Genomic DNA, 18,742 nt, shown 5'->3' on the forward strand with positions numbered 1-18,742 from the left:
AGCGATCGGTGAAATGACGTCACAACGCTCATAAATTAAAATTTATATTAGCATCATTGTGACATAAAATATTGTCAAGTCAAACTTTGCCTATGATGCAATTTGTGCTCTTCTGTTGTTTCAAGTTCGCGACCACATTTTTAATGTTGAACAGGGCAAGCCCGAGCATTTGTTTGCTTTGCTTGTCATTTAGGTTCTAGCACCTTCTAGTGGTGCCCTGCCCACATGAACATCCATTCGTGGATTTATATAGTTTAGTCAATGGTTCCCTGGAATTATTTTTTTTTTTGTTGGGATGGTGCATTGTTTTTTTTAAATTGGGTTTTGATTGCTTGTCAGACTGCCGCTCTTCAATTTTTACTTGTCTGCATTAATTTTGTTTTCTCACTCTCCAAAAGATGATCCAGTCATGTCAATCTCGTTGTTCTTTTTTAATGAGGGCTCATAACTGTACTGTAGGTAGATTAACAGATTAGCTCTTTTCATTTAATCCCTTTTTTCCTTAATTTTTCTTCTCAGTGTGCAGTGGAAAATTTCAAATTTTTGACTTAAAGCAACACAGCAAGAAAATACGACAGTCGTCAAATGAGCAGCAGAAAGATTTGCACATTTTACACCATTTATCATGTGCTCCTTTCATGTTTGTTGGTGGATGAAGGGGCACACTGACGATTGAGGATGGCTTCATTCTGGCTGTGCCATTAAAGACTCCTATCTCGGTTTATGAGAGAAATTCCAGCACCTTCAATTGATCTCCGTGACCACAAGCTCAAGTGGTTCTGTCTGAATTTTCCTTTGTCTTATTAAGGCTATCTGATCATACAGAAAAACAGGATTACTAGCAAATAGAGGTAGTATTGATTTGGTCAAAGAGTCAGGGCATACATTTCACATTGCACCAGAGAAGGAGGATTTCATTTGTATGCAAGTGTTGGCTTGAATTTATGGGAAAATACTTGATGAGTTTTTAAACCCCTCCCTTGAAATGCATTTGCAGCACAAATGATGTAATTATTAATGAAAACATTCAATGGCAAATTATCTTTATTCCATAACTGTCTGTGCGCCACACTTTCAATATTGCCTTTCTTTTTATTCAAATCATACGGTGGTCACAATTGTTTTAAAGTATCTCAACAACATCAATATCATTTTTAATATCGTACAATATGATAAAAACTGATCTTGAGTAAATGTTTTAGTGGTAAAGATCGGAACTTAATTGTATTCATTCCGTGATTTGAACTGCATGTTGAATGTTTTTCCACCAGCAGGTAGCAGCGTCGCTGTTTGTTGACGACAACCCGGAAGTGGAGGAATTTAGCGGTCAGGTGGTTCGTTTTTACTGCGTTTCCGTATACCTGCGAAACGATGTCGTTTTGCGGGGGGACTTGCTGGACTTTTGTCGCAGCTGCGACGTTTTTTGCTCTGCTGCTGGATGCTGCTTCTTTTGTGAATGCGAAGGTAAGACCTGCGGGTGCATCCTGCGGGGGGGCTGGGGGGCGGGGTGAAAGGATCATCAGTCAGCCATAATAGCCACACAACATTGCGCTTCTATGTCGGACGTGATATACCGATATGCTTGATTTCGTGCTCCTTCTTAAAAGCATCAGGTCTGCAAAGCAATCCTCACAAAGTCGGTAACTTGCGTTCTGTTTCGTTGGTTGGGCTGCAATGACAGAGTTTTGAAGATGTTCGCTGCAAGTGCATCTGCCCGCCTTACAGAAACATTTCCGGGCACGTCTACAACCGAAATGTTTCCCAAAAGGATTGGTAAGTGCAGCAATGCCTTTCTCATGTTCTATTTGTGATCTGTTCGAGTCTGATGATTTGATTTTTCTGCTTCTCTGTGTCTAGCAACTGTCTCCATATTGTGGATCCCATGCCGGTACCTGGCCGTGATGTAGAAGCTTATTGCCTGCTATGTGAGTGCAAGTACGAGGAGCGGAGCAGCAACACCATCAAGGTCGGACAAGAGCTTCTTTTTGCCAGCCCAGGTAAAAGTGGGAGGCAATCAAAAGCTATCATTTTGCATCTCAGGTGACCATCATCATCTACCTGTCTGTTGTGGGGGCGCTGTTGCTGTACATGCTCTTCCTCCTCCTGGTGGATCCTCTCATCCGCAAGCACGACGCCTACACGCAGCCTCTGCACAACGAGGATGATTCTGAGGTACGGCAAATCCTCTGCTCACCACGAATCTCGGCTTCTCCACGTGCGCTCTTGTTTTTTAGGAGATGCGTCCGCAAGTGGATGCCGGCCTGGCCAGAGGAAACACGGTGCTGGAGCGGGTGGAGGGCGCGCAGCAGCGCTGGAAGAAGCAGGTCCAGGAACAGCGCAAGACGGTCTTCGACCGCCACAAGATGCTCAGTTAGAGCCGAGCTTTAGAGCCAGGTATCTTCTCTGTCACCAGCTGCACTTTCGCAAGTTCACCACACGGAATTTCAAGGCTTGACGCAAAAATAGACCCGCTCGAGATGATTGCGATGCTTAACTGACGAGCACGGCAGTGAGCAATTCCTGCATGTGCTTTACAGTAAATTTGTGGAAGATTGAAAGTCATTCATAGTTTGTATTTGAAAAAAAAAGTTTATTGTTTACCAATATAAGTTAATAGTTTTACCATGACTGTATGATATATTCAACATTTTAATAACAGGCTAGCAACAAAAATGTGATATGATTTTTCACAACGAAAAAAAAAACAAAAAACGTTTCTGTGCGCAAAACAAGATCTGGCTGAATTAATACAGCAAATATTTATCTTACATAATAAAATTATAAATTTTACTATTTATTGTTTTACACAAATATAATTTAATAATGGCCAAAAAGCGAAGCGTGGAGAGTCTCTTGCCCAAAGCACAAATAGATTAATAATTGCCAACAGCCTGCAAACACCTCACCGGTTTGTTCCAAAACAACTCTGGTGGCTTTGTGACCAAACACTTTTTTTGCTAGCCATGAAGTATTGTTTGAAGGTGCCAAAGCATCTTGTCAAGAAACCCACATAGTTCGTTTGGTTCATATTAAGTTAGGCATATCATTTGAATGTGTGCTTGTTTTTCTTCTCCTGTCTTTGGGTGATAGTTTGTATCAAAATTGGGCTGGCTGTGATATTTTAGCAAAATGACGGGTAGATTATAAATCGCTAGCACGTAAATGAACTTTCTTGTGTTTAAAACCATTATTGCACATATTATTAGCTCCTTATCCTGATGTGTTGACCACAAAGGGATTTATCATGATTGTTTTATTAGATATTTGTGGTTAATTTGATTGTACTCGCTCCTGAATTGTATGCATAGTCAGTTGTCTGTACTTTTGTCATTCTTGCCAAATAAGAAAACACCGGTTAAGCAATTTTGGGTGTTTGTCGCGTTAATTTGCTCGTACCGAAAATGAACACTAGAGGGCAACACACTGCTTGCCCTTGTTAAAGAAGTTATGGTCGTCTTAATCCTTCACTTTGCACGTTTAATTTGGAACACATTTTGATGCTTTGAGGTCAGTTTTTATGGAGGACCAAAACTGCCAAAATCAAAAATAAATTAATATGTGAAAATAAAACCAAAATAAAAAATTCCATTGAAATATCTAAATAAAACAAAAACATTAAAATCCATAAAAGTAAAAATAAACACAAAATGATTTTTCAATAGAAAAATAAATGTAGAAATAGATCAATAAATAAACTAGATCTGCTCTCATTTCATGTCACAGTCAGTGCCAGCATGAAATGAGTGGCTGTGTTTTTTATATTTAATTATTTGTAATAATGCATTGTTTATATTCTTGAATTTTCTTTTTTAAAATAGGTTTTATTTTCACTTCATTATTTTTTATTTTGGCAGTTTGGGTCCTCCAGATATTTGCATACAAACAAGATGGAACAAATGACACTTTTATTGTTGAACTTGTTTTTTAGTTTGAATAGTTTTTAATAGTCGTACACTGCCCCCAATTCACACAAACCAACACACTAAACACGAGTCACAAATGTAAACATTTGATCAGCCTTGGTCACCTCCCTTGCCCTGCCCAGACAACCCACCCCACCCCCTTCATTTCATCTCATCCCATCTTGCAGGTCGTCACCCCCCAAACCTTTTTACCATCCCCAAGCATGGCTCGCCGCTAGTTCACGGTCTAAAATTAAACTCCAGCAGGGCCAACTGCGCTTGCTGCCACTTGGCCGGCAGGTTTTCCAGTCAGAGGTCCTCAGCCAGGCGAGGCCCGCGGCTCCGCGGGAGGCACAAACAAACGCGATTATCAGCCTCAGGTTGGGATTACACAAGCGGCGGAGCCATTTCTCTGGAATTGAGGCCCCGTGGGAATCTTCAGGATGGCGTCAAACTCGGACGCGTCCAAGCCGGTCATCATGAATGAAGAGGAGCTGAAGAGGAAGCAGCGGGAGAAGCTGAAAAAGTTACAGGCCACGGGGGGCAACCCAAGACCTGCTAGATCCCTCTTCCTCCTCACTCTTAAAAATCCCTTCCGCAAGGCCTGCATTAACATTGTGGAGTGGAAGTATCCTTTATTTTATATCGAGATTGGAGCATGTCAGGTGCCCAAACCATTTGGCAACTTGATCGAGCTGCTACGATTAAGCTGCTTTACACCAGCTGTTTGCCGAGATGTCAATCGCTAGCCCCCTTAAGCTCACGTCAATTTGTCGTGTGACGTGCAAAGACTTGTGTTATTCCCTGGCAGTCCACGTCCATGCAGGCACGCGAGGCCATTCTGTGTTTAATGTGAAAATAGCGCTCAAATGCTTCCACTATATGTGACTTGGCGCGCAGAATATCTCCCTGCGGGGACTTTCCTGCTTTTATTTTAGCCTCATGCCCATTCCGGGTTCAGACATCTTTCGTATCCAGAACAGAATTAGCCGACAGCAATTGATGTATTTTCAGATGACCCATATGCTACTCCGTTGATTACGATGGATAAACTTTTGGATCAATTGATAGTCAGGGTCACGTTTTGCTGATTTCTTTACCGACTTCACTATTCAGGGCTTATTTATTGTATACAAAATATTTTACATTAGTGAGCATTTTAACACAGAAAGAAAGGGCCAATTTAGATTGTGAAGCCCATTATGTAAAAAGTAAAAAAAAAAAAATCCCCCCAAGTTCCGTTACCATTTGTCGCCACATGCTCAACCGAGTCATGGGCACTTTTTATTGCACAAGTATAATCACATTGGTATGTCACCCCGCAGGACATGTAGACCACAAGTGGAGGGGGGGAGAAGAAAAAAACATAAAGTGTGGTGACGTTTGACAAGAATGAGGAACAAGTCTGACTCATTTTGGCAGGCGTGCGTGTGTTTGGCTGCTTTGGACATATTCTTGGGCCACGCAGCTGTCCTGCTGCATCACAGCGGGGACATGATGCTGACCTGGCAGGCGAATTCTCTTAGTGAGCCCCCTACTGGTGGGAATGAGAAAGTGTCGAGGCCGATACTCCGTTGTGATGCAGCACATTGGTGAAAAGCAGGGTTGTTGTTTTCTTGGCTTGCCAAAGTTGATCTTCACAAAATCTGCACCAAAACGAATTTAGGCCTCGAGTAGAGGTTCTTAATCTTTTGTCACCAAATACCACCTAAAAAAAAATATTCCATCAGATACCAGCGCCATAATAGCCTTTATTCCTGACATATATATTTAGCATCTTTGTGTCTTTACGGACAGTTTAACTGTGATTAAAACTAACTAATCTCTTCTACTGTACCTGGAAATCCCAATCATCTCACCTACAACTATTTTAAAATGAAGTAAACACGGTGAGCCGGTCACAAGATTCTTTGCTGTGGAATCTACCCCGCAGGACACCGCAATTCTCATCCTTAATCATTTTATTAATGTTTATATGACAGCCCAATAAACTTATCCAAGACAGACATGGCACGTCCAGTGACGTGGTGGGAGCTTAGGGCAGCAAATATCATCTGTTCTTATTTCTTTAGGGAAAAAGTGCAATTCCCATCATCCTTGAGTAATAATACTGAACAGCAGCATCCAGAACCTTTGAGATCATCATCTTATTGACCATCTTTGCAAACTGTGTCGCCCTGGCCGTGTTCCTGCCCATGCCCGAAGAAGATAGCAATAACACCAATTCCAGCCTGGTAAGCGAGAATGATCGCTCCGTCGGGACTCTTCAGTGAGCACCATTCATGTCTCAAATGTGATTCGGCGTGGGTGCTATTTGTTAGCTTGTCTGTGGTGTTTTGCATTGTTTGCTAGCATTAAGCTAGCTTAATTGTTTATATGGCATCCACATGGGTGCCGTTCGTTAGCTTGTCTATGGCGTTTTGCATTGGGTGCTAGCATTAAGCTAGCCAATGGGAAACATCCGTGGTTGTTTGATGTACAAAAGTTGTAATTCTTTTTGTTTTGTGGGAACTTAAATTAGAAGTGGCGAGAAATAGCTAAAAGACCATTTTTGGAAGAATTATTCGTAACCTGCATGTTACAAAGTCAGTTGAGATTACTGTCCATGCAGCGTTCATCAAGTTTTTGCTCGCAAGTCAAAGCAAAAAAAAGTGTCTCGTATTTCCAAAAAGATCGTTCTGACACTCAACTAAATAGATATCACAATACATAAATAAGTTTATACTCATCTTGGGTATATCAGGGACTGACCCATTTGGCCAAATGCCTTCTCATTCCTCTGAGGTAACAAGAGCTGCTTTCCCTGGGAAGATCTGCATACACAAACCCAAATGACTTAAGAGAACTATAAAAATAGCTTTCAATCAATTTCTAGCTTTACTTGACGTAGAAGATCTTTAATTGGATAACATTTTTTTCCGCAGGAGAGTCTGGAGTATGTCTTCTTGGTCATCTTCACCTTGGAGTGCTTTCTGAAGATCATTGCTTATGGTTTTGTGTTCCACGAGGGTGCATATTTACGAAACTGCTGGAACATATTAGATTTTGTCATCGTCTTCATGGGGTAAGAAAGAACCTTTGATGCGTGACCACAGCAACGTATGGGAGCGCTCAGTGATGGTCCTCCTCCAGGTTGGTCACCTTTGCCCTGGATACCTTCAATACGATAGCAGGTGTTCCCATGGAGAAAGGCGGCGGGTTCGACATGAAGGCGCTGAGAGCCTTCAGGGTTCTGCGTCCCTTACGCCTCGTCTCCGGAGTTCCCAGTAAGAAGCGGTTGGCAATCACATTTGCTTGAACCTGAGGAGAACCTCTGTATCTTGTTTGCATCCAGGCCTGCAGGTGGTGATGAACTCCATCCTGAAAGCCATGCTCCCTCTGCTGCACATTGCCCTGCTGGTCTTCTTGTTGGTCACCATCTACGCCATCATGGGACTGGAGCTCTTCAAGTGCAAAATGCACAAGACCTGCTACTACACGGGCACAAGTAGGCGGCGACGGCCAAAATGTTAGGATGAACTTTGACCTTGATTCTTTCACCCCTGCAGATATCTATTCGACAGCAGAGGGGGAGAGACCCGCCCCCTGCGCTCAGGCCGGGAACGGACGACGCTGCTTGATCAATGGCTCCGAGTGCCGGCCGGGCTGGGAAGGTCCAAATGACGGCATCACCCACTTTGACAACATCGGCTTCGCCATGCTCACAGTCTACCAGTGCATCACCATGGAGGGATGGACCAAAGTTCTCTACTGGGTTGGTCACGCGGCCATGTCTTTATCAGTCTGCATTGCAAAAACTTTCCAGAACGCTACCATACAAATATTTTTTTAATATATATTTATTTATTTATTTATTTTTTTACCTACATACCAATATATTCATTTATACATACAAACGCTACTGTACAAATATTTTTTATATATTTTTTTTAAATATTTTTTAATATATATATTTTTTTGGTACTAATTTTTATATAATTTTTTAAATATTTTTTAATATGTATTTAATATGCAACATTTAGTGAAGTCCTAACTCTTTTTCCAAAGCTGATGAATCGGCTTAGGCTGCACCCGCCCTTAAATGCGCGCGATGTCTTTCAGATCAACGACGCCATCGGAAACGAATGGCCTTGGGTCTACTTTGTTCCTCTCATTCTTGTCGGCTCCTTCTTTGTGCTCAATTTGGTTCTGGGCGTGCTCAGCGGGTACGCCGACTCAGAACTTCACGCCGCGATTTTCTCAACACGATTGAAAACGTTCCTCCTTTGCTCAGAGAATTCACCAAAGAGCGGGAGAAAGCCCGGTCCCGAGGAGAGTTCCAGAAGTTGCGGGAGCGTCAGCAGCTGGATGAGGACCTGCACGGCTACATGGAGTGGATCACCCACGCTGAGGTCCTCGACGCTGACAGAGAGGGCCAAGGTCAGAGAACTGCAAATTGATTACACTCTCCGTCTATCTGTCTAATGTAATCTACCCACTTATTCATCCATCCATCCATCCATCCATCTGCTCGCCAGGTCTCCTGCCTCTGACCAGCGGCGATTCTGACACCGACAGCCTGTTCGACATGGAGGGCAAGAGTCGTGTGATCTACTACTAGTGAGTAATCTTCGACTGTTTACGTGCACGCGTTGACAACACTTAGTTGTCCCCGCCAACGGCGTTGCTTTGGCATCTAGTCGCCTGGCTCGTCGCTGGAACCGCTTCTTCAGGATGAAGTGTCTGGTTTACGTGAAGACCAGAGCGTTTTACTGGCTGGTGATGTTCCTGGTGCTCCTCAACACGCTGACCATCGCCACGGAGCACCACCACCAGCCCGCCATGCTCACAACGATTCAAGGTTGAGCAACTCCCACGTAGACTCCTCACGGACTCAAGTTCACACTTTTCTCTATCTTGTCTGTCGGCAGACGTGGCAAGCCGTGTCCTCCTGGTGCTCTTTGTCATCGAGATGTTTGTGAAAATGTACGCGCTGGGACCTCGGGCGTATTTCATGTCGCTGTTCAACCGTTTTGACTTCTTCGTGGTGATTTGCGGCATCCTGGAGATGATCATGTTGTCGGTGGGAGAGGTCACCCCCCTGGGTTTCTCCGTACTCCGATGTATTCGGCTCCTCAGGATCCTTAAAGTCACAAAGTGAGTCTGGCGAACCATAAACACGTTACTCCTCAAACCACCCTCTAGGTGGTGCCATTGCATCCCTCTGCTTTTGAGATCAGCACAACGAATCACGGCTGTCCTCTTCTCACAGGTACTGGACCTCTCTGAGTAACCTGGTGGCCTCCCTGCTCAACTCTGTCCGCTCCATCGCTTCGCTGCTCCTCCTCCTCTTCCTCTTCATCGTCATCTTCTCGCTGCTTGGCATGCAAGTGTTTGGGGGCAAGTTCAACTTTCCTGACAACAGGCCCAGACGAAGCAACTTTGACAACTTCCCTCAAGCCCTCATCAGCGTGTTCCAGGTGAGATGTTTTCCACAGGGTCAGACACGTTTGCTACTATAAGCCGTCGTGGTCTTCCAGATCTTAACGGGGGAGGAGTGGACGGCCATCATGAACAACGGCATCATGGCCTACGGAGGCCCGGTTTTCCCCGGCATTCTGGTTGCCATCTACTTCATCGTCCTCTTTGTCTGTGGAAACTGTATCCTACCCGAAACTCCCCTGTGGGATATTCGAGCCAGTCAAAGATTGTTTTCCCGAACCTGATCCGAGCAGATATTCTTCTCAACGTCTTCTTGGCCATCGCGGTGGACAACCTCGCGGAGGCCGAGAGTCTGACCTCGGCTCAGAAGGAAAAGGCGGAGGAGAAGTTGAGGAGGAAGCTGCTGCGGTGAATCAATCATTGCAAAAAAAAAAGTCAAAGTGATCATCTGCACTCCATCTTATCACGTCTTTGTGTGTAGGTCCAAAATGCCTGACAAGACAGATGAGGAGAGGGAGAGGATCTCCAAGAAACTGGCTGAGCAGAGAGCCAAGATGGAGGGCATGCCGACCACAGCCAAGGTTCAGCTACCTTCAAACACACGCCACACTTGATGAGTCATCATCAACGATCATCTTCTTTCATCAGCTCAAGATTGACGAGTTTGAGTCCAATGTCAATGAAGTGAAAGATCCTTTCCCGCCCGCCGACTTCCCAGGTAAACAAACGCAATTTGTCATCTTTTCAAAATCGAAATTCTATTTCTGCCTTCGTCCAAGGTGACGATGAGGAGGAGGAACCCGAAATCCCCATCAGCCCTCGGCCGCGTCCCATGGCCGACTTGCAGTTGAAGGAGGAAGCCGTGCCGCTGCCCGAAGCCAGTTCTTTTTTCATCTTCGGCCCGCAAAACAAGTCGGTGGCGGACGCCTTTGCCCAAATGCCGATTGGCCATCTCGCTGATTGCGCGTGCTCTCGTTGTTGTCACCGACGGGGCTCAGGTTCCGCAAACTGTGCTACAAGATCATCAACGCCTCGTCTTTTACCAATCTGATCCTACTCTTCATCCTGCTGTCCTCCATCTCCCTGGCAGCCGAGGACCCCATCGATCCGAATTCTTATCGAAACCAGGTGCCGACCTTTTTCCGCCAAAGTCGTTTGACAAAAAGCCGAGCGACGTCGTTGCCTTCTGCCTCTCGTCCCGCAGATTTTGGCCTACGCCGACATCGTCTTCACGACTGTGTTCACTATTGAGATTGTGCTGAAGGTAAGAGCGGATGGATGGATGGATGGATGGATGGATGGATGGATGGATGGATGGATGGATGGATGGATGGATGGATGGATGGATGGATGGATGGATGGATGGATGGATGGATGGATGGATGGATGGATGGATGGATGGATGGATGGATGGATGGATGGATGGATGGATGGATGGATGGATGGATGGATGGATGGATGGATATTAATTGCAACTTTTTCCCACGGCAGATGACAGTTTATGGTGCATTCATGCACGAGGGCTCGTTCTGTCGCAACTCCTTCAACATCCTGGATCTGATTGTGGTCGGAGTCTCGCTGCTCTCGATGGGCATGGAGTGAGTACGCCCGGGACCTGCCGTGTGAAACATCACGTTGTCATTCTTGCCTGCGTCATTTGCGGTGTTCAGATCCAGCGCCATCTCGGTGGTGAAGATTCTCAGGGTGCTCAGGGTTCTGCGGCCTCTCAGGGCCATCAATCGAGCCAAAGGCCTCAAGGTGGGCTTAGCGTCACGCTAACTCGCTCACCGTTGAAGCTTTTCTTCTAACTTTCCTTTTTTTGGTGCAGCACGTGGTCCAATGTGTGTTTGTGGCCATCAAAACCATCGGAAACATCGTCCTGGTCACCATGTTGCTAAATTTCATGTTTGCCTGCATAGGAGTGCAACTTTTCAAGGTTGGTGACGTCACCCATCATCTTGCTAACATCTTGCTAACTTGGGTTTTTTTTACGACAGGGGAAATTTTACAGCTGCACGGACGTGTCCAAAATAACAGAGGAGGAGTGCCAGTAAGGCAAATATTCGTTTGGCTTGGGGAACCCACCGATGGTTCACTCGTGGCTTTCTGCTCTCAGGGGATTCTACGTGAAGCACATTGAGAACACTCTGCAGGACACGGTGGTGGCCAAACGGGAATGGCTCAACAATGACTTCAACTTTGACAACGTCCTGTACGGGATGCTGGCGCTCTTCACCGTTTCCACCTTCGAGGGCTGGCCCAAGTACGTGTTGACGCATCGTCGGGTTGCGTACACGCGTAGAAGTTAGTTCAGAAGGTGTAACTCCTCGGCAGACTCTTGTATCGAGCCATCGACTCGGACGAAGAAGACATGGGCCCCGTCTTCAACAACCGGGTGGACGTGTCCATCTTCTTCATCGTCTATATCATCCTCATCGCCTTCTTCATGATGAACATCTTTGTGGGTTTCGTCATCGTCACCTTCCAGGAGCAAGGGGAGCAGGAGTACAAGGATTGCGAGCTGGACAAGAACCAGGTGAGCCGCCGCCGCCGCCTTTAAACCGCAATGTGACCCGATCTCCGTTGCCTTTTTTTAGCGCCAGTGCGTGCAGTACGCCTTGAAGGCCCGACCGCTGAGGTGCTACATCCCCAAAAACCCATACCAGTACCGGGTCTGGTACATCGTGACCTCCTGCTACTTTGAGTACCTCATGTTCTTCCTCATTATGCTCAACACTTTGTGCCTGGGGATGCAGGTAGGTCAGTTTGCTTCCAAAGATAGAAATGAGACTTTGTGCAATTTGCAGATTGACTTTTTTAAGTCCAAATGAGATCCAGCCGATGTCAAATGTGTGTGTGTGTGTGTGTGTGTGTGTGTGTGTGTGTGTGTGTGTGTGTCCCTTTGCTTTTCAGCACTGCAACCAGTCCGACCACGTGACCAAGCTGTCGGACATTCTCAACTTGATCTTCACGGTGCTCTTCACGGTGGAGATGATTCTCAAGCTCATGGCCTTCAAAGCAAAGGTGGGCTTTCTTCCGGCCCGATGGGGCCCGAATCCTGAGCAGATGCCTCTACGCAGGGTTACTTCGGAGACCCCTGGAACGTGTTTGACTTCATCATCGTCATCGGCAGCGTGGTGGACGTCATCCTGAGCGAAATAGATGTGAGTAAATGGCGCTTGGGTGTTCAACGGGAGGTTCCCGGCCAATGACTCTCTGTCTTACTTTACTGTGTGTATTCGATGCTGCGAGCCAGACACGTATAAGCGCGGCCTCGATCGGTGCCGGCACAACTAGTTGGCAGAATCTGGTCAGTAATGCGGTTGGCCGTCCGTCGTGAGCACCACCCCTGCCGCCATCCTCCAGAGCAGCATCTCTATTCTGTCACCCACCGCCATGTCACTCCCATCATTGCCACAATTCTCTTCCATTTGGAATGTCCACGTGTGTCGAGTCAACAGCGCTGATTTTTTTTGGTCACCGTATGTGATGACGCAAGGTTTTCTCGGCCTCTCACGCACGGACACGCTTTTGGGCCGCTTTTCAACCACGCCTTTTTTCTGGCTTTCCACACGCCTGGCTCACTTTGTCTCGTTTCTGCTCAACATCTCACTCATCACCTGTGTCTCCTTTGCAGAGCGCCCTGGCCGCCAGCGGAGGACTGTACTGTCTCCAAGGCTGCGCTGTAAATATCTGGCCACCACTCGCATGCTGTGTCCTCTTTTGCACACTCGACTAATTTTGTTCATTTGTTCTGCAGGACACCAATCCCATGCAAGCAATCGCGGTAAGCCGCCTTCGTCATCGGCCACGTCTGCATTTATGAAAAGATTGACAGCGAGCATTGTCGCGGGCAGGCCTCGGAGAACGCTTCAGTTTCCATCACGTTCTTCCGACTCTTCCGTGTCATGCGGTTGGTGAAACTGCTGAACCGCTCTGAGGGCATCCGAAACCTCCTGTGGACCTTCATCAAGTCCTTCCAGGTGCGTTCCTCGCGTTCAAGCGCCAGCGGCAAGCGAGCTAAGCCTCGTCTCGCTCTTCAGGCTCTTCCCCACGTGGCTCTGCTCATCGTCATGCTCTTCTTCATCTACGCCGTGATCGGGATGCAGGTGAGCAAGCTGGAGCGCTCGCTTCCGAACCAGAGCACGCTCAACTTTTAAACATGTTTTAGATTTTCGGAAAGATCGCCTTAGTGGACGGCACGGAAATCAACCGCAACAACAATTTCCAGACGTTTCCTCAGGCGGTTCTCATGTTGTTCCGGTGAGTTCTCGCCGAGCGTTGGGCGCCCGCGTAAACGGCTGAGCACGCTGAAGATTTGATCTGCAGATGCGCCACCGGAGAAGGTTGGGAGGAAGTCATGATGGCGTCCATGTACGGGCAAAAGTGCGACCCCAAGTCTGACTTTCAGCCTGGAGAAGAGTTCACCTGCGGCTCCAACTTTGCCGTCTTCTACTTCCTCAGTTTCTACTGCCTCTGCGCCTTCCTGGTTAGCGATTCACGTTTGCGATTGGCCGCTGGCTCGGCAAGACGACTTTTAACAATAAATGTCGCCACCTTCTGCAGATCCTCAACCTGTTTGTCGCTGTCATCATGGACAATTTTGACTACCTGACACGTGATTGGTCACTGCTGGGTCCGCACCACCTGGATGAGTTTAAGAAGATTTGGGCGGAATATGACCCAGAGGCCACGTAAGCCACGATGACCACCCAAAAAAGAAATTTCTGGATGAAATGCCTTGAGAGGAGAACTCGATCTGAGCACGCCCAACTTTTCGTTGAGGTTTCGGAGCATTTGTGTTGAAGGTGTTTGTGTGCTCGGCCAGAGGCAGAATCAAACATCTGGATGTGGTGACGCTGCTGAGACGCATCCAGCCTCCGCTGGGCTTCGGCAAGTTCTGCCCTCATCGTGCAGCCTGCAAGGTACGCGCTGGGACACTGTCTATTTAAAAAAAAAAAAACTATTCAACGTCACGTTCAACCAAATCTTGTAGTATACTGCCATCTGCTGGTTTATTTGTGTCACTGCAGTTGTCAAATAACCCAGTGATTTTTGTATTATGAAGCCCTTATCATTTGAGTTTGTTTGTGTCGGCAGCGCTTGGTCGGCATGAACATGCCGCTCAACAGTGACGGCACGGTCACCTTCAACGCCACCCTCTTCTCCCTGGTCAGGACAGCCCTGAAGATCAAAACAGAAGGTAGAGCTCCCCGACGCTATTCACAGTGTGTGCGCAAGAGTGTGTTTGTTGACCTTGATTTCTCCTGAGCAGGAAACTTCGAGCAGGCCAACGAGGAGCTTCGAGCCATCATCAAGAACATCTGGAAGCGAACGAGCATGAAGTTGTTGGATCAGGTCATCCCTCCCATAGGCGGTGAGCACGCCGACACCATTCCAGGCATCCAGAGGCCTTTCGGAGACTGACCGCACCTCCACTTGCAGATGATGAGGTCACCGTGGGAAAATTCTACGCCACTTTCCTACTCCAGGATCATTTACGGAAGTTCCTGAAACGCCAGGAGGAGTACTACGGATACCGGCCAACCAAGAAGAACGCCTCCGGCCCAGAGATCCAAGTAAGTTGGCCTAAAGGCTTCAGAGGCTCTAGAAGTTTCCTTTGGTGGCATGCCTCCTCTTCTGGATTTTGCAGGCCGGTCTCAGGGCTATTGAGGATGAAGTGGCTGCAGAAATGCACCGAGCAATTTCGGGAGACCTGCACAATGAGGATGAAATGGAGAGAGCCATGCAGGAAGCTGGGGAGGAACACATTTACCAGGTGAAAGAAAATGTTGTTCACAAGACTGACAGGAAGCACAATGCTAATGTCCCTGAAAGTAGCTTTCACACCTTAGGCTCATGTTTCAAACTAGGGCTTAAAACTAGGGTTAGGGCTTCAAACTAGGGTTTTAAAACCCTAACACTAGTTTGAAACCATTGTTTGAAACCCGAACCCTAGTTTGAAACACTACTTTAAAACCATAAACCTAGGTTTAAACCCTACTTTAGACCCTAAACCTAGTTTTAAACCCTATTTTGAAACTCTAACCCGAGTCTTAAATGCTACTTTGAAACCCTAACCCAAATTTTAAACCCTACTTTAGACCCTAACCGTTGTTTTAAACCCTAGTTTGAAAGCCTAGCCCTACTTTGAAACCCTAAACCTAGTTTTGAACCCTACTTTGAAACGCTAGCCCTAGTTTTAAATGCTACTTTGAAACCCTAACCCTAATTTGAAACCCTACTTTGAAACCCTAACCCTAGTTAGAGACACATTTTGGGAGCACATTGTGGCCAGAATTAAACTTTTTTTGCACATATCATGTCTGTAGATTGTTAGATTTAATGAATGTTAAGGTGTAGAATTGTCTAAAAAAAAATCTCATTGATCAACGTATCCCAATATTTTTGCTGTTCCTTGTGAAGTTTGATTGACAATGTTGACACGTACAGCGTACGCACGGCTTGTTTGGAAATCGAGTAGAGCCGTTCGCCACGGAGAATGTCAACGCTCCGCCGCCACACATGACCAACCAGAGGCCCCTCAAATTCTTGGAAAACCAGCCCGAGTCAACACTCCCTTCGCCTGCCGCCGAGCCCGGCACGAACTTTGCGCCGCCAACGGCTCCCAAAAGCAACAGCAACAACAACGCCTTTGCAGAGTGAGCGTCCGACACGTGTCCTCAGATGAGACCGCTGACATCCAGCGGCTGATGAGAAGCTTCTTGCTCTTTTTTCAGATTGGGACTGCAAAGACAAGGTAGTGCCGAAGAGCTTGACAGCCCCGCTGAGGATGCAGGAGCAGGTACACAATTGTAGCTGAATATCTTCTAGTACGAAGATGTTGATTTGATGTCTTCACCTAGACAATATGCACCCGTGGGACTTCACAGTGAGAACGGACCGAACGCAGGTAACGTGAACGGCCGGCCCGTGTACGCCATATGAAGCAAAAAGAAATGAAAACCGGCCCCTCTTTGCAGTTCCCCTACGAACCCAGGCTCGCCGACAGTCCGACCTCGGCCTATGACGACGTGAGCGGCTTCGAAAGAGGCTTTTCCTTTGCCGTCCATCCTCGGTCAATTTGGAAATCGACGACTTTGCTTTTGTCTCCCAGGCCAAGAACGAGACAGTTGACGAGACACACGCCACCATCGAGGACCTCGAGGGCGCGGCCCGGGCTATCCTCAAAAAGAAGCGGCGCCTCCCCGTGCCTCCGCCAAGTCAAGCGGAGCGTCCCGACCCGGCCGTGAGGAAGAAGAAACGCCCCATCGCCGCAACTCCCTCCGCTCATGGTCCGCACGGAGCTGAGCCGCCCGAGGCCGACTCCAACGTTTAGAGGCGCGGCCACGCGTGTGCTATCACATGACTTCTTTTTGGGGGCGGCTCCGTCCTGAAGGACGACTCGACCTGGGCTTCAAGTCAAATGTGGCTCTCTGTCGTGTTCAAGTCTTGATTTGTGGTGGCCAGCCCAAGTCTTCCTGTAAACAATCAGCAAAGTTCTCAACATGGGCAACAACCTTCAAAGTGGAGCATTTGCCAGTTGTTCTCAATTCAAAATGGCTGAGAGATCAAGTGAATTCATTCATTCATTCCAGCCTCAACGTGTCACCATCATCTAACATTAAAGACCCTGCAAAGTGAAATCACAACCCGCTTTCTGAATGCATTAAACACGTTTGAAGATAATTGCTGCAAATGTGCAGAGTTAAAATTCGATGTAAAAGTTCAAAACAACCAACTTTTCAAAATATTAGCTCGTATTCTGGTTCGGCGGCCACATTTTGGTAGTTTGACCCTCAAAATATGGTGAAAAGTAATGATAGGAAAATGAGGCTTCAAATTTGCTTCATTAACCAGTTGTATTTTATTTACTGCACTAGATGGCACTGTTGGTTGACGTGAATAAAGCAGTTTTAGAAATGGTAAGTATACTTTTAACCCCAAAGTTGAACAGAGAGGAGTGAAAAAATTAAAAATGCTTCATGAAACATATTTGAAGCTTCACTAGTGAAAAGAAAAAGTGACACATTGCAAGTGATGAGTGACTGGTGTCCCTAATAAATTGTCATGGCTGTGAGTTTGCTTGGACACCTCAGCAGAGTTTCTCCTTGTAAATTGAGCCCCTCTTTAAATAGTCCCAACGGGCAGAGTGTTTGTGGAACGGAATGTCCGAGTCCTCATTTTGAAAGTGTCTTGAAGCTGTAGTGCGATTCAAAACAAAGATTGATTTGTCAAATAAAGAATGAGAGGATTCGAAAGAATTCAACTTTTATTTGTCGATAAAAGACACTGAGAGGAAATTGCCTCAAGCTTTCGTTTTGTCTAGCAGACATTCCGAATTTGGCTCGAGGGGAGTTAATAGAAACACATTGCTGATATTTTTGTCGTTTTTCTTTTTGTGATGACTGTTGTCTTTTCAGTGAACGAGTGATTCTTTGTTCAGTTCCTATGACTTCAACCAGTAGGTGTCAGTAATGCCCATTGAAGCTGGTGCCACCTCGCCGTAAAACAAAACGAAGAAGAAAATGACGTAACTTCCTGTTTACGAACCAGTCGCGAATTGCATTTCCCGCTCACCAACGAACGAATCAGTGAGTGAACGAATCAGCATTTCCAGTTCATGTTGAGAACGGATCAGTGAGGGAACGAATCCTGACTTTCCCGTTCACGAACGAGTCAATGGTTCAACTGCCTTCCTTCCTGTGCGTCAACGGATCAGTCAGTGAACGTGTTGCAGCCCCCTCCTGGCGTGAACTATGTAAGCCAGAATATCGATTTACGATTTGCCAAGGAAAGAAAGAACCATTCACTGCAACACCACTTCTTTTACGCGCGTTTTCTCCAAGCTAACGGCTAACTTTATTGCATGAAGGGATGCGCTGTTATGCAAGAACGGGGAGATTATGCTCCTCTTTGGGTAATCTTGATTTTATAACACTTATAGTAGTTTTTAAATAACGTGTATGCATGTATACGCCTAAATATTGTTATCCAATATATCTACTGCAATTTCACATTGGATTGCTGGTTTGAAATTTACTTTTAATATTATTATTATTATTATTTTTAATAAACATTTATGTTAAAACTTTTCTGGTGTTTTATTCCTTGTTTTTATATTCGCCAATTAAAGCATAAAAATCAGACATTTGGTTAACTGCTTTATATGACAATATAAACACTAGGTACACTACACGAGGTAAAAAGAAAGAAAGAAAGAATGGGTTAATTGCACAATAAAAGCACATTTAGGTGTGTTTTAACACCTGGGACCGAACCAAGTTCTAACCGAGCATGAGCCCGTATCACTAACCAGTCGGCTATTTCGACCGGGCAGCCCATGGTCGTCTGCACTGTTTTGTACTAGTGATGTGCATTCCAGTTACGTGAACTGACTCTAGAATCGGTTCACTCAA

General features: G+C 46.2%; 2 protein-coding genes across 3 annotated transcripts; both read left to right on the forward strand.

Moving 5' to 3' along the window:
* Nucleotides 1-1,280: 1,280 nt before the first annotated feature.
* Nucleotides 1,281-3,363, forward strand: tmem9 (transmembrane protein 9). Its single transcript, XM_088361051.1, has 5 exons — nucleotides 1,281-1,464; nucleotides 1,682-1,773; nucleotides 1,858-1,966; nucleotides 2,041-2,172; nucleotides 2,235-3,363. The coding sequence occupies exons 1-5, from the start codon at nucleotides 1,372-1,374 to the stop codon at nucleotides 2,373-2,375; spliced, it is 567 nt and encodes a 188-aa protein (XP_088217177.1). The 5' UTR covers nucleotides 1,281-1,371; the 3' UTR covers nucleotides 2,376-3,363.
* A 759-nt stretch (nucleotides 3,364-4,122) lies between these two features.
* Nucleotides 4,123-16,969, forward strand: LOC148401499 (dihydropyridine-sensitive L-type skeletal muscle calcium channel subunit alpha-1-like). 2 transcript variants are annotated; one of them, XM_088361029.1, is made up of 46 exons: nucleotides 4,123-4,530; nucleotides 6,031-6,136; nucleotides 6,827-6,966; nucleotides 7,035-7,168; nucleotides 7,237-7,389; nucleotides 7,451-7,656; nucleotides 8,004-8,107; nucleotides 8,176-8,321; nucleotides 8,420-8,501; nucleotides 8,582-8,742; nucleotides 8,813-9,038; nucleotides 9,154-9,361; nucleotides 9,422-9,542; nucleotides 9,617-9,731; nucleotides 9,805-9,904; nucleotides 9,972-10,041; nucleotides 10,103-10,235; nucleotides 10,322-10,451; nucleotides 10,528-10,587; nucleotides 10,815-10,921; nucleotides 10,994-11,081; nucleotides 11,152-11,259; nucleotides 11,321-11,373; nucleotides 11,440-11,586; nucleotides 11,658-11,859; nucleotides 11,921-12,079; nucleotides 12,237-12,347; nucleotides 12,404-12,487; nucleotides 12,580-12,633; nucleotides 12,961-13,008; nucleotides 13,084-13,110; nucleotides 13,181-13,306; nucleotides 13,367-13,432; nucleotides 13,495-13,586; nucleotides 13,653-13,812; nucleotides 13,890-14,017; nucleotides 14,152-14,248; nucleotides 14,424-14,526; nucleotides 14,599-14,700; nucleotides 14,769-14,902; nucleotides 14,977-15,102; nucleotides 15,777-15,985; nucleotides 16,064-16,128; nucleotides 16,190-16,236; nucleotides 16,307-16,357; nucleotides 16,441-16,969. In XM_088361029.1, the coding sequence occupies exons 1-46, from the start codon at nucleotides 4,346-4,348 to the stop codon at nucleotides 16,660-16,662; spliced, it is 5,496 nt and encodes a 1,831-aa protein (XP_088217155.1). In that variant the 5' UTR covers nucleotides 4,123-4,345; the 3' UTR covers nucleotides 16,663-16,969. The 2 variants fall into 2 exon arrangements, with proteins under 2 accessions (XP_088217155.1, XP_088217164.1); XM_088361038.1 differs by lacking the exon at nucleotides 12,580-12,633.
* The last annotated feature ends 1,773 nt before the right edge of the window (nucleotides 16,970-18,742 follow it).

The sequence above is a fragment of the Syngnathus floridae genome, chromosome 2 (assembly GCF_059516105.1).
Source record: "Syngnathus floridae isolate MCC-2025c chromosome 2, RoL_Sflo_1.0, whole genome shotgun sequence".
NCBI lineage: Eukaryota > Metazoa > Chordata > Actinopteri > Syngnathiformes > Syngnathidae > Syngnathus > Syngnathus floridae.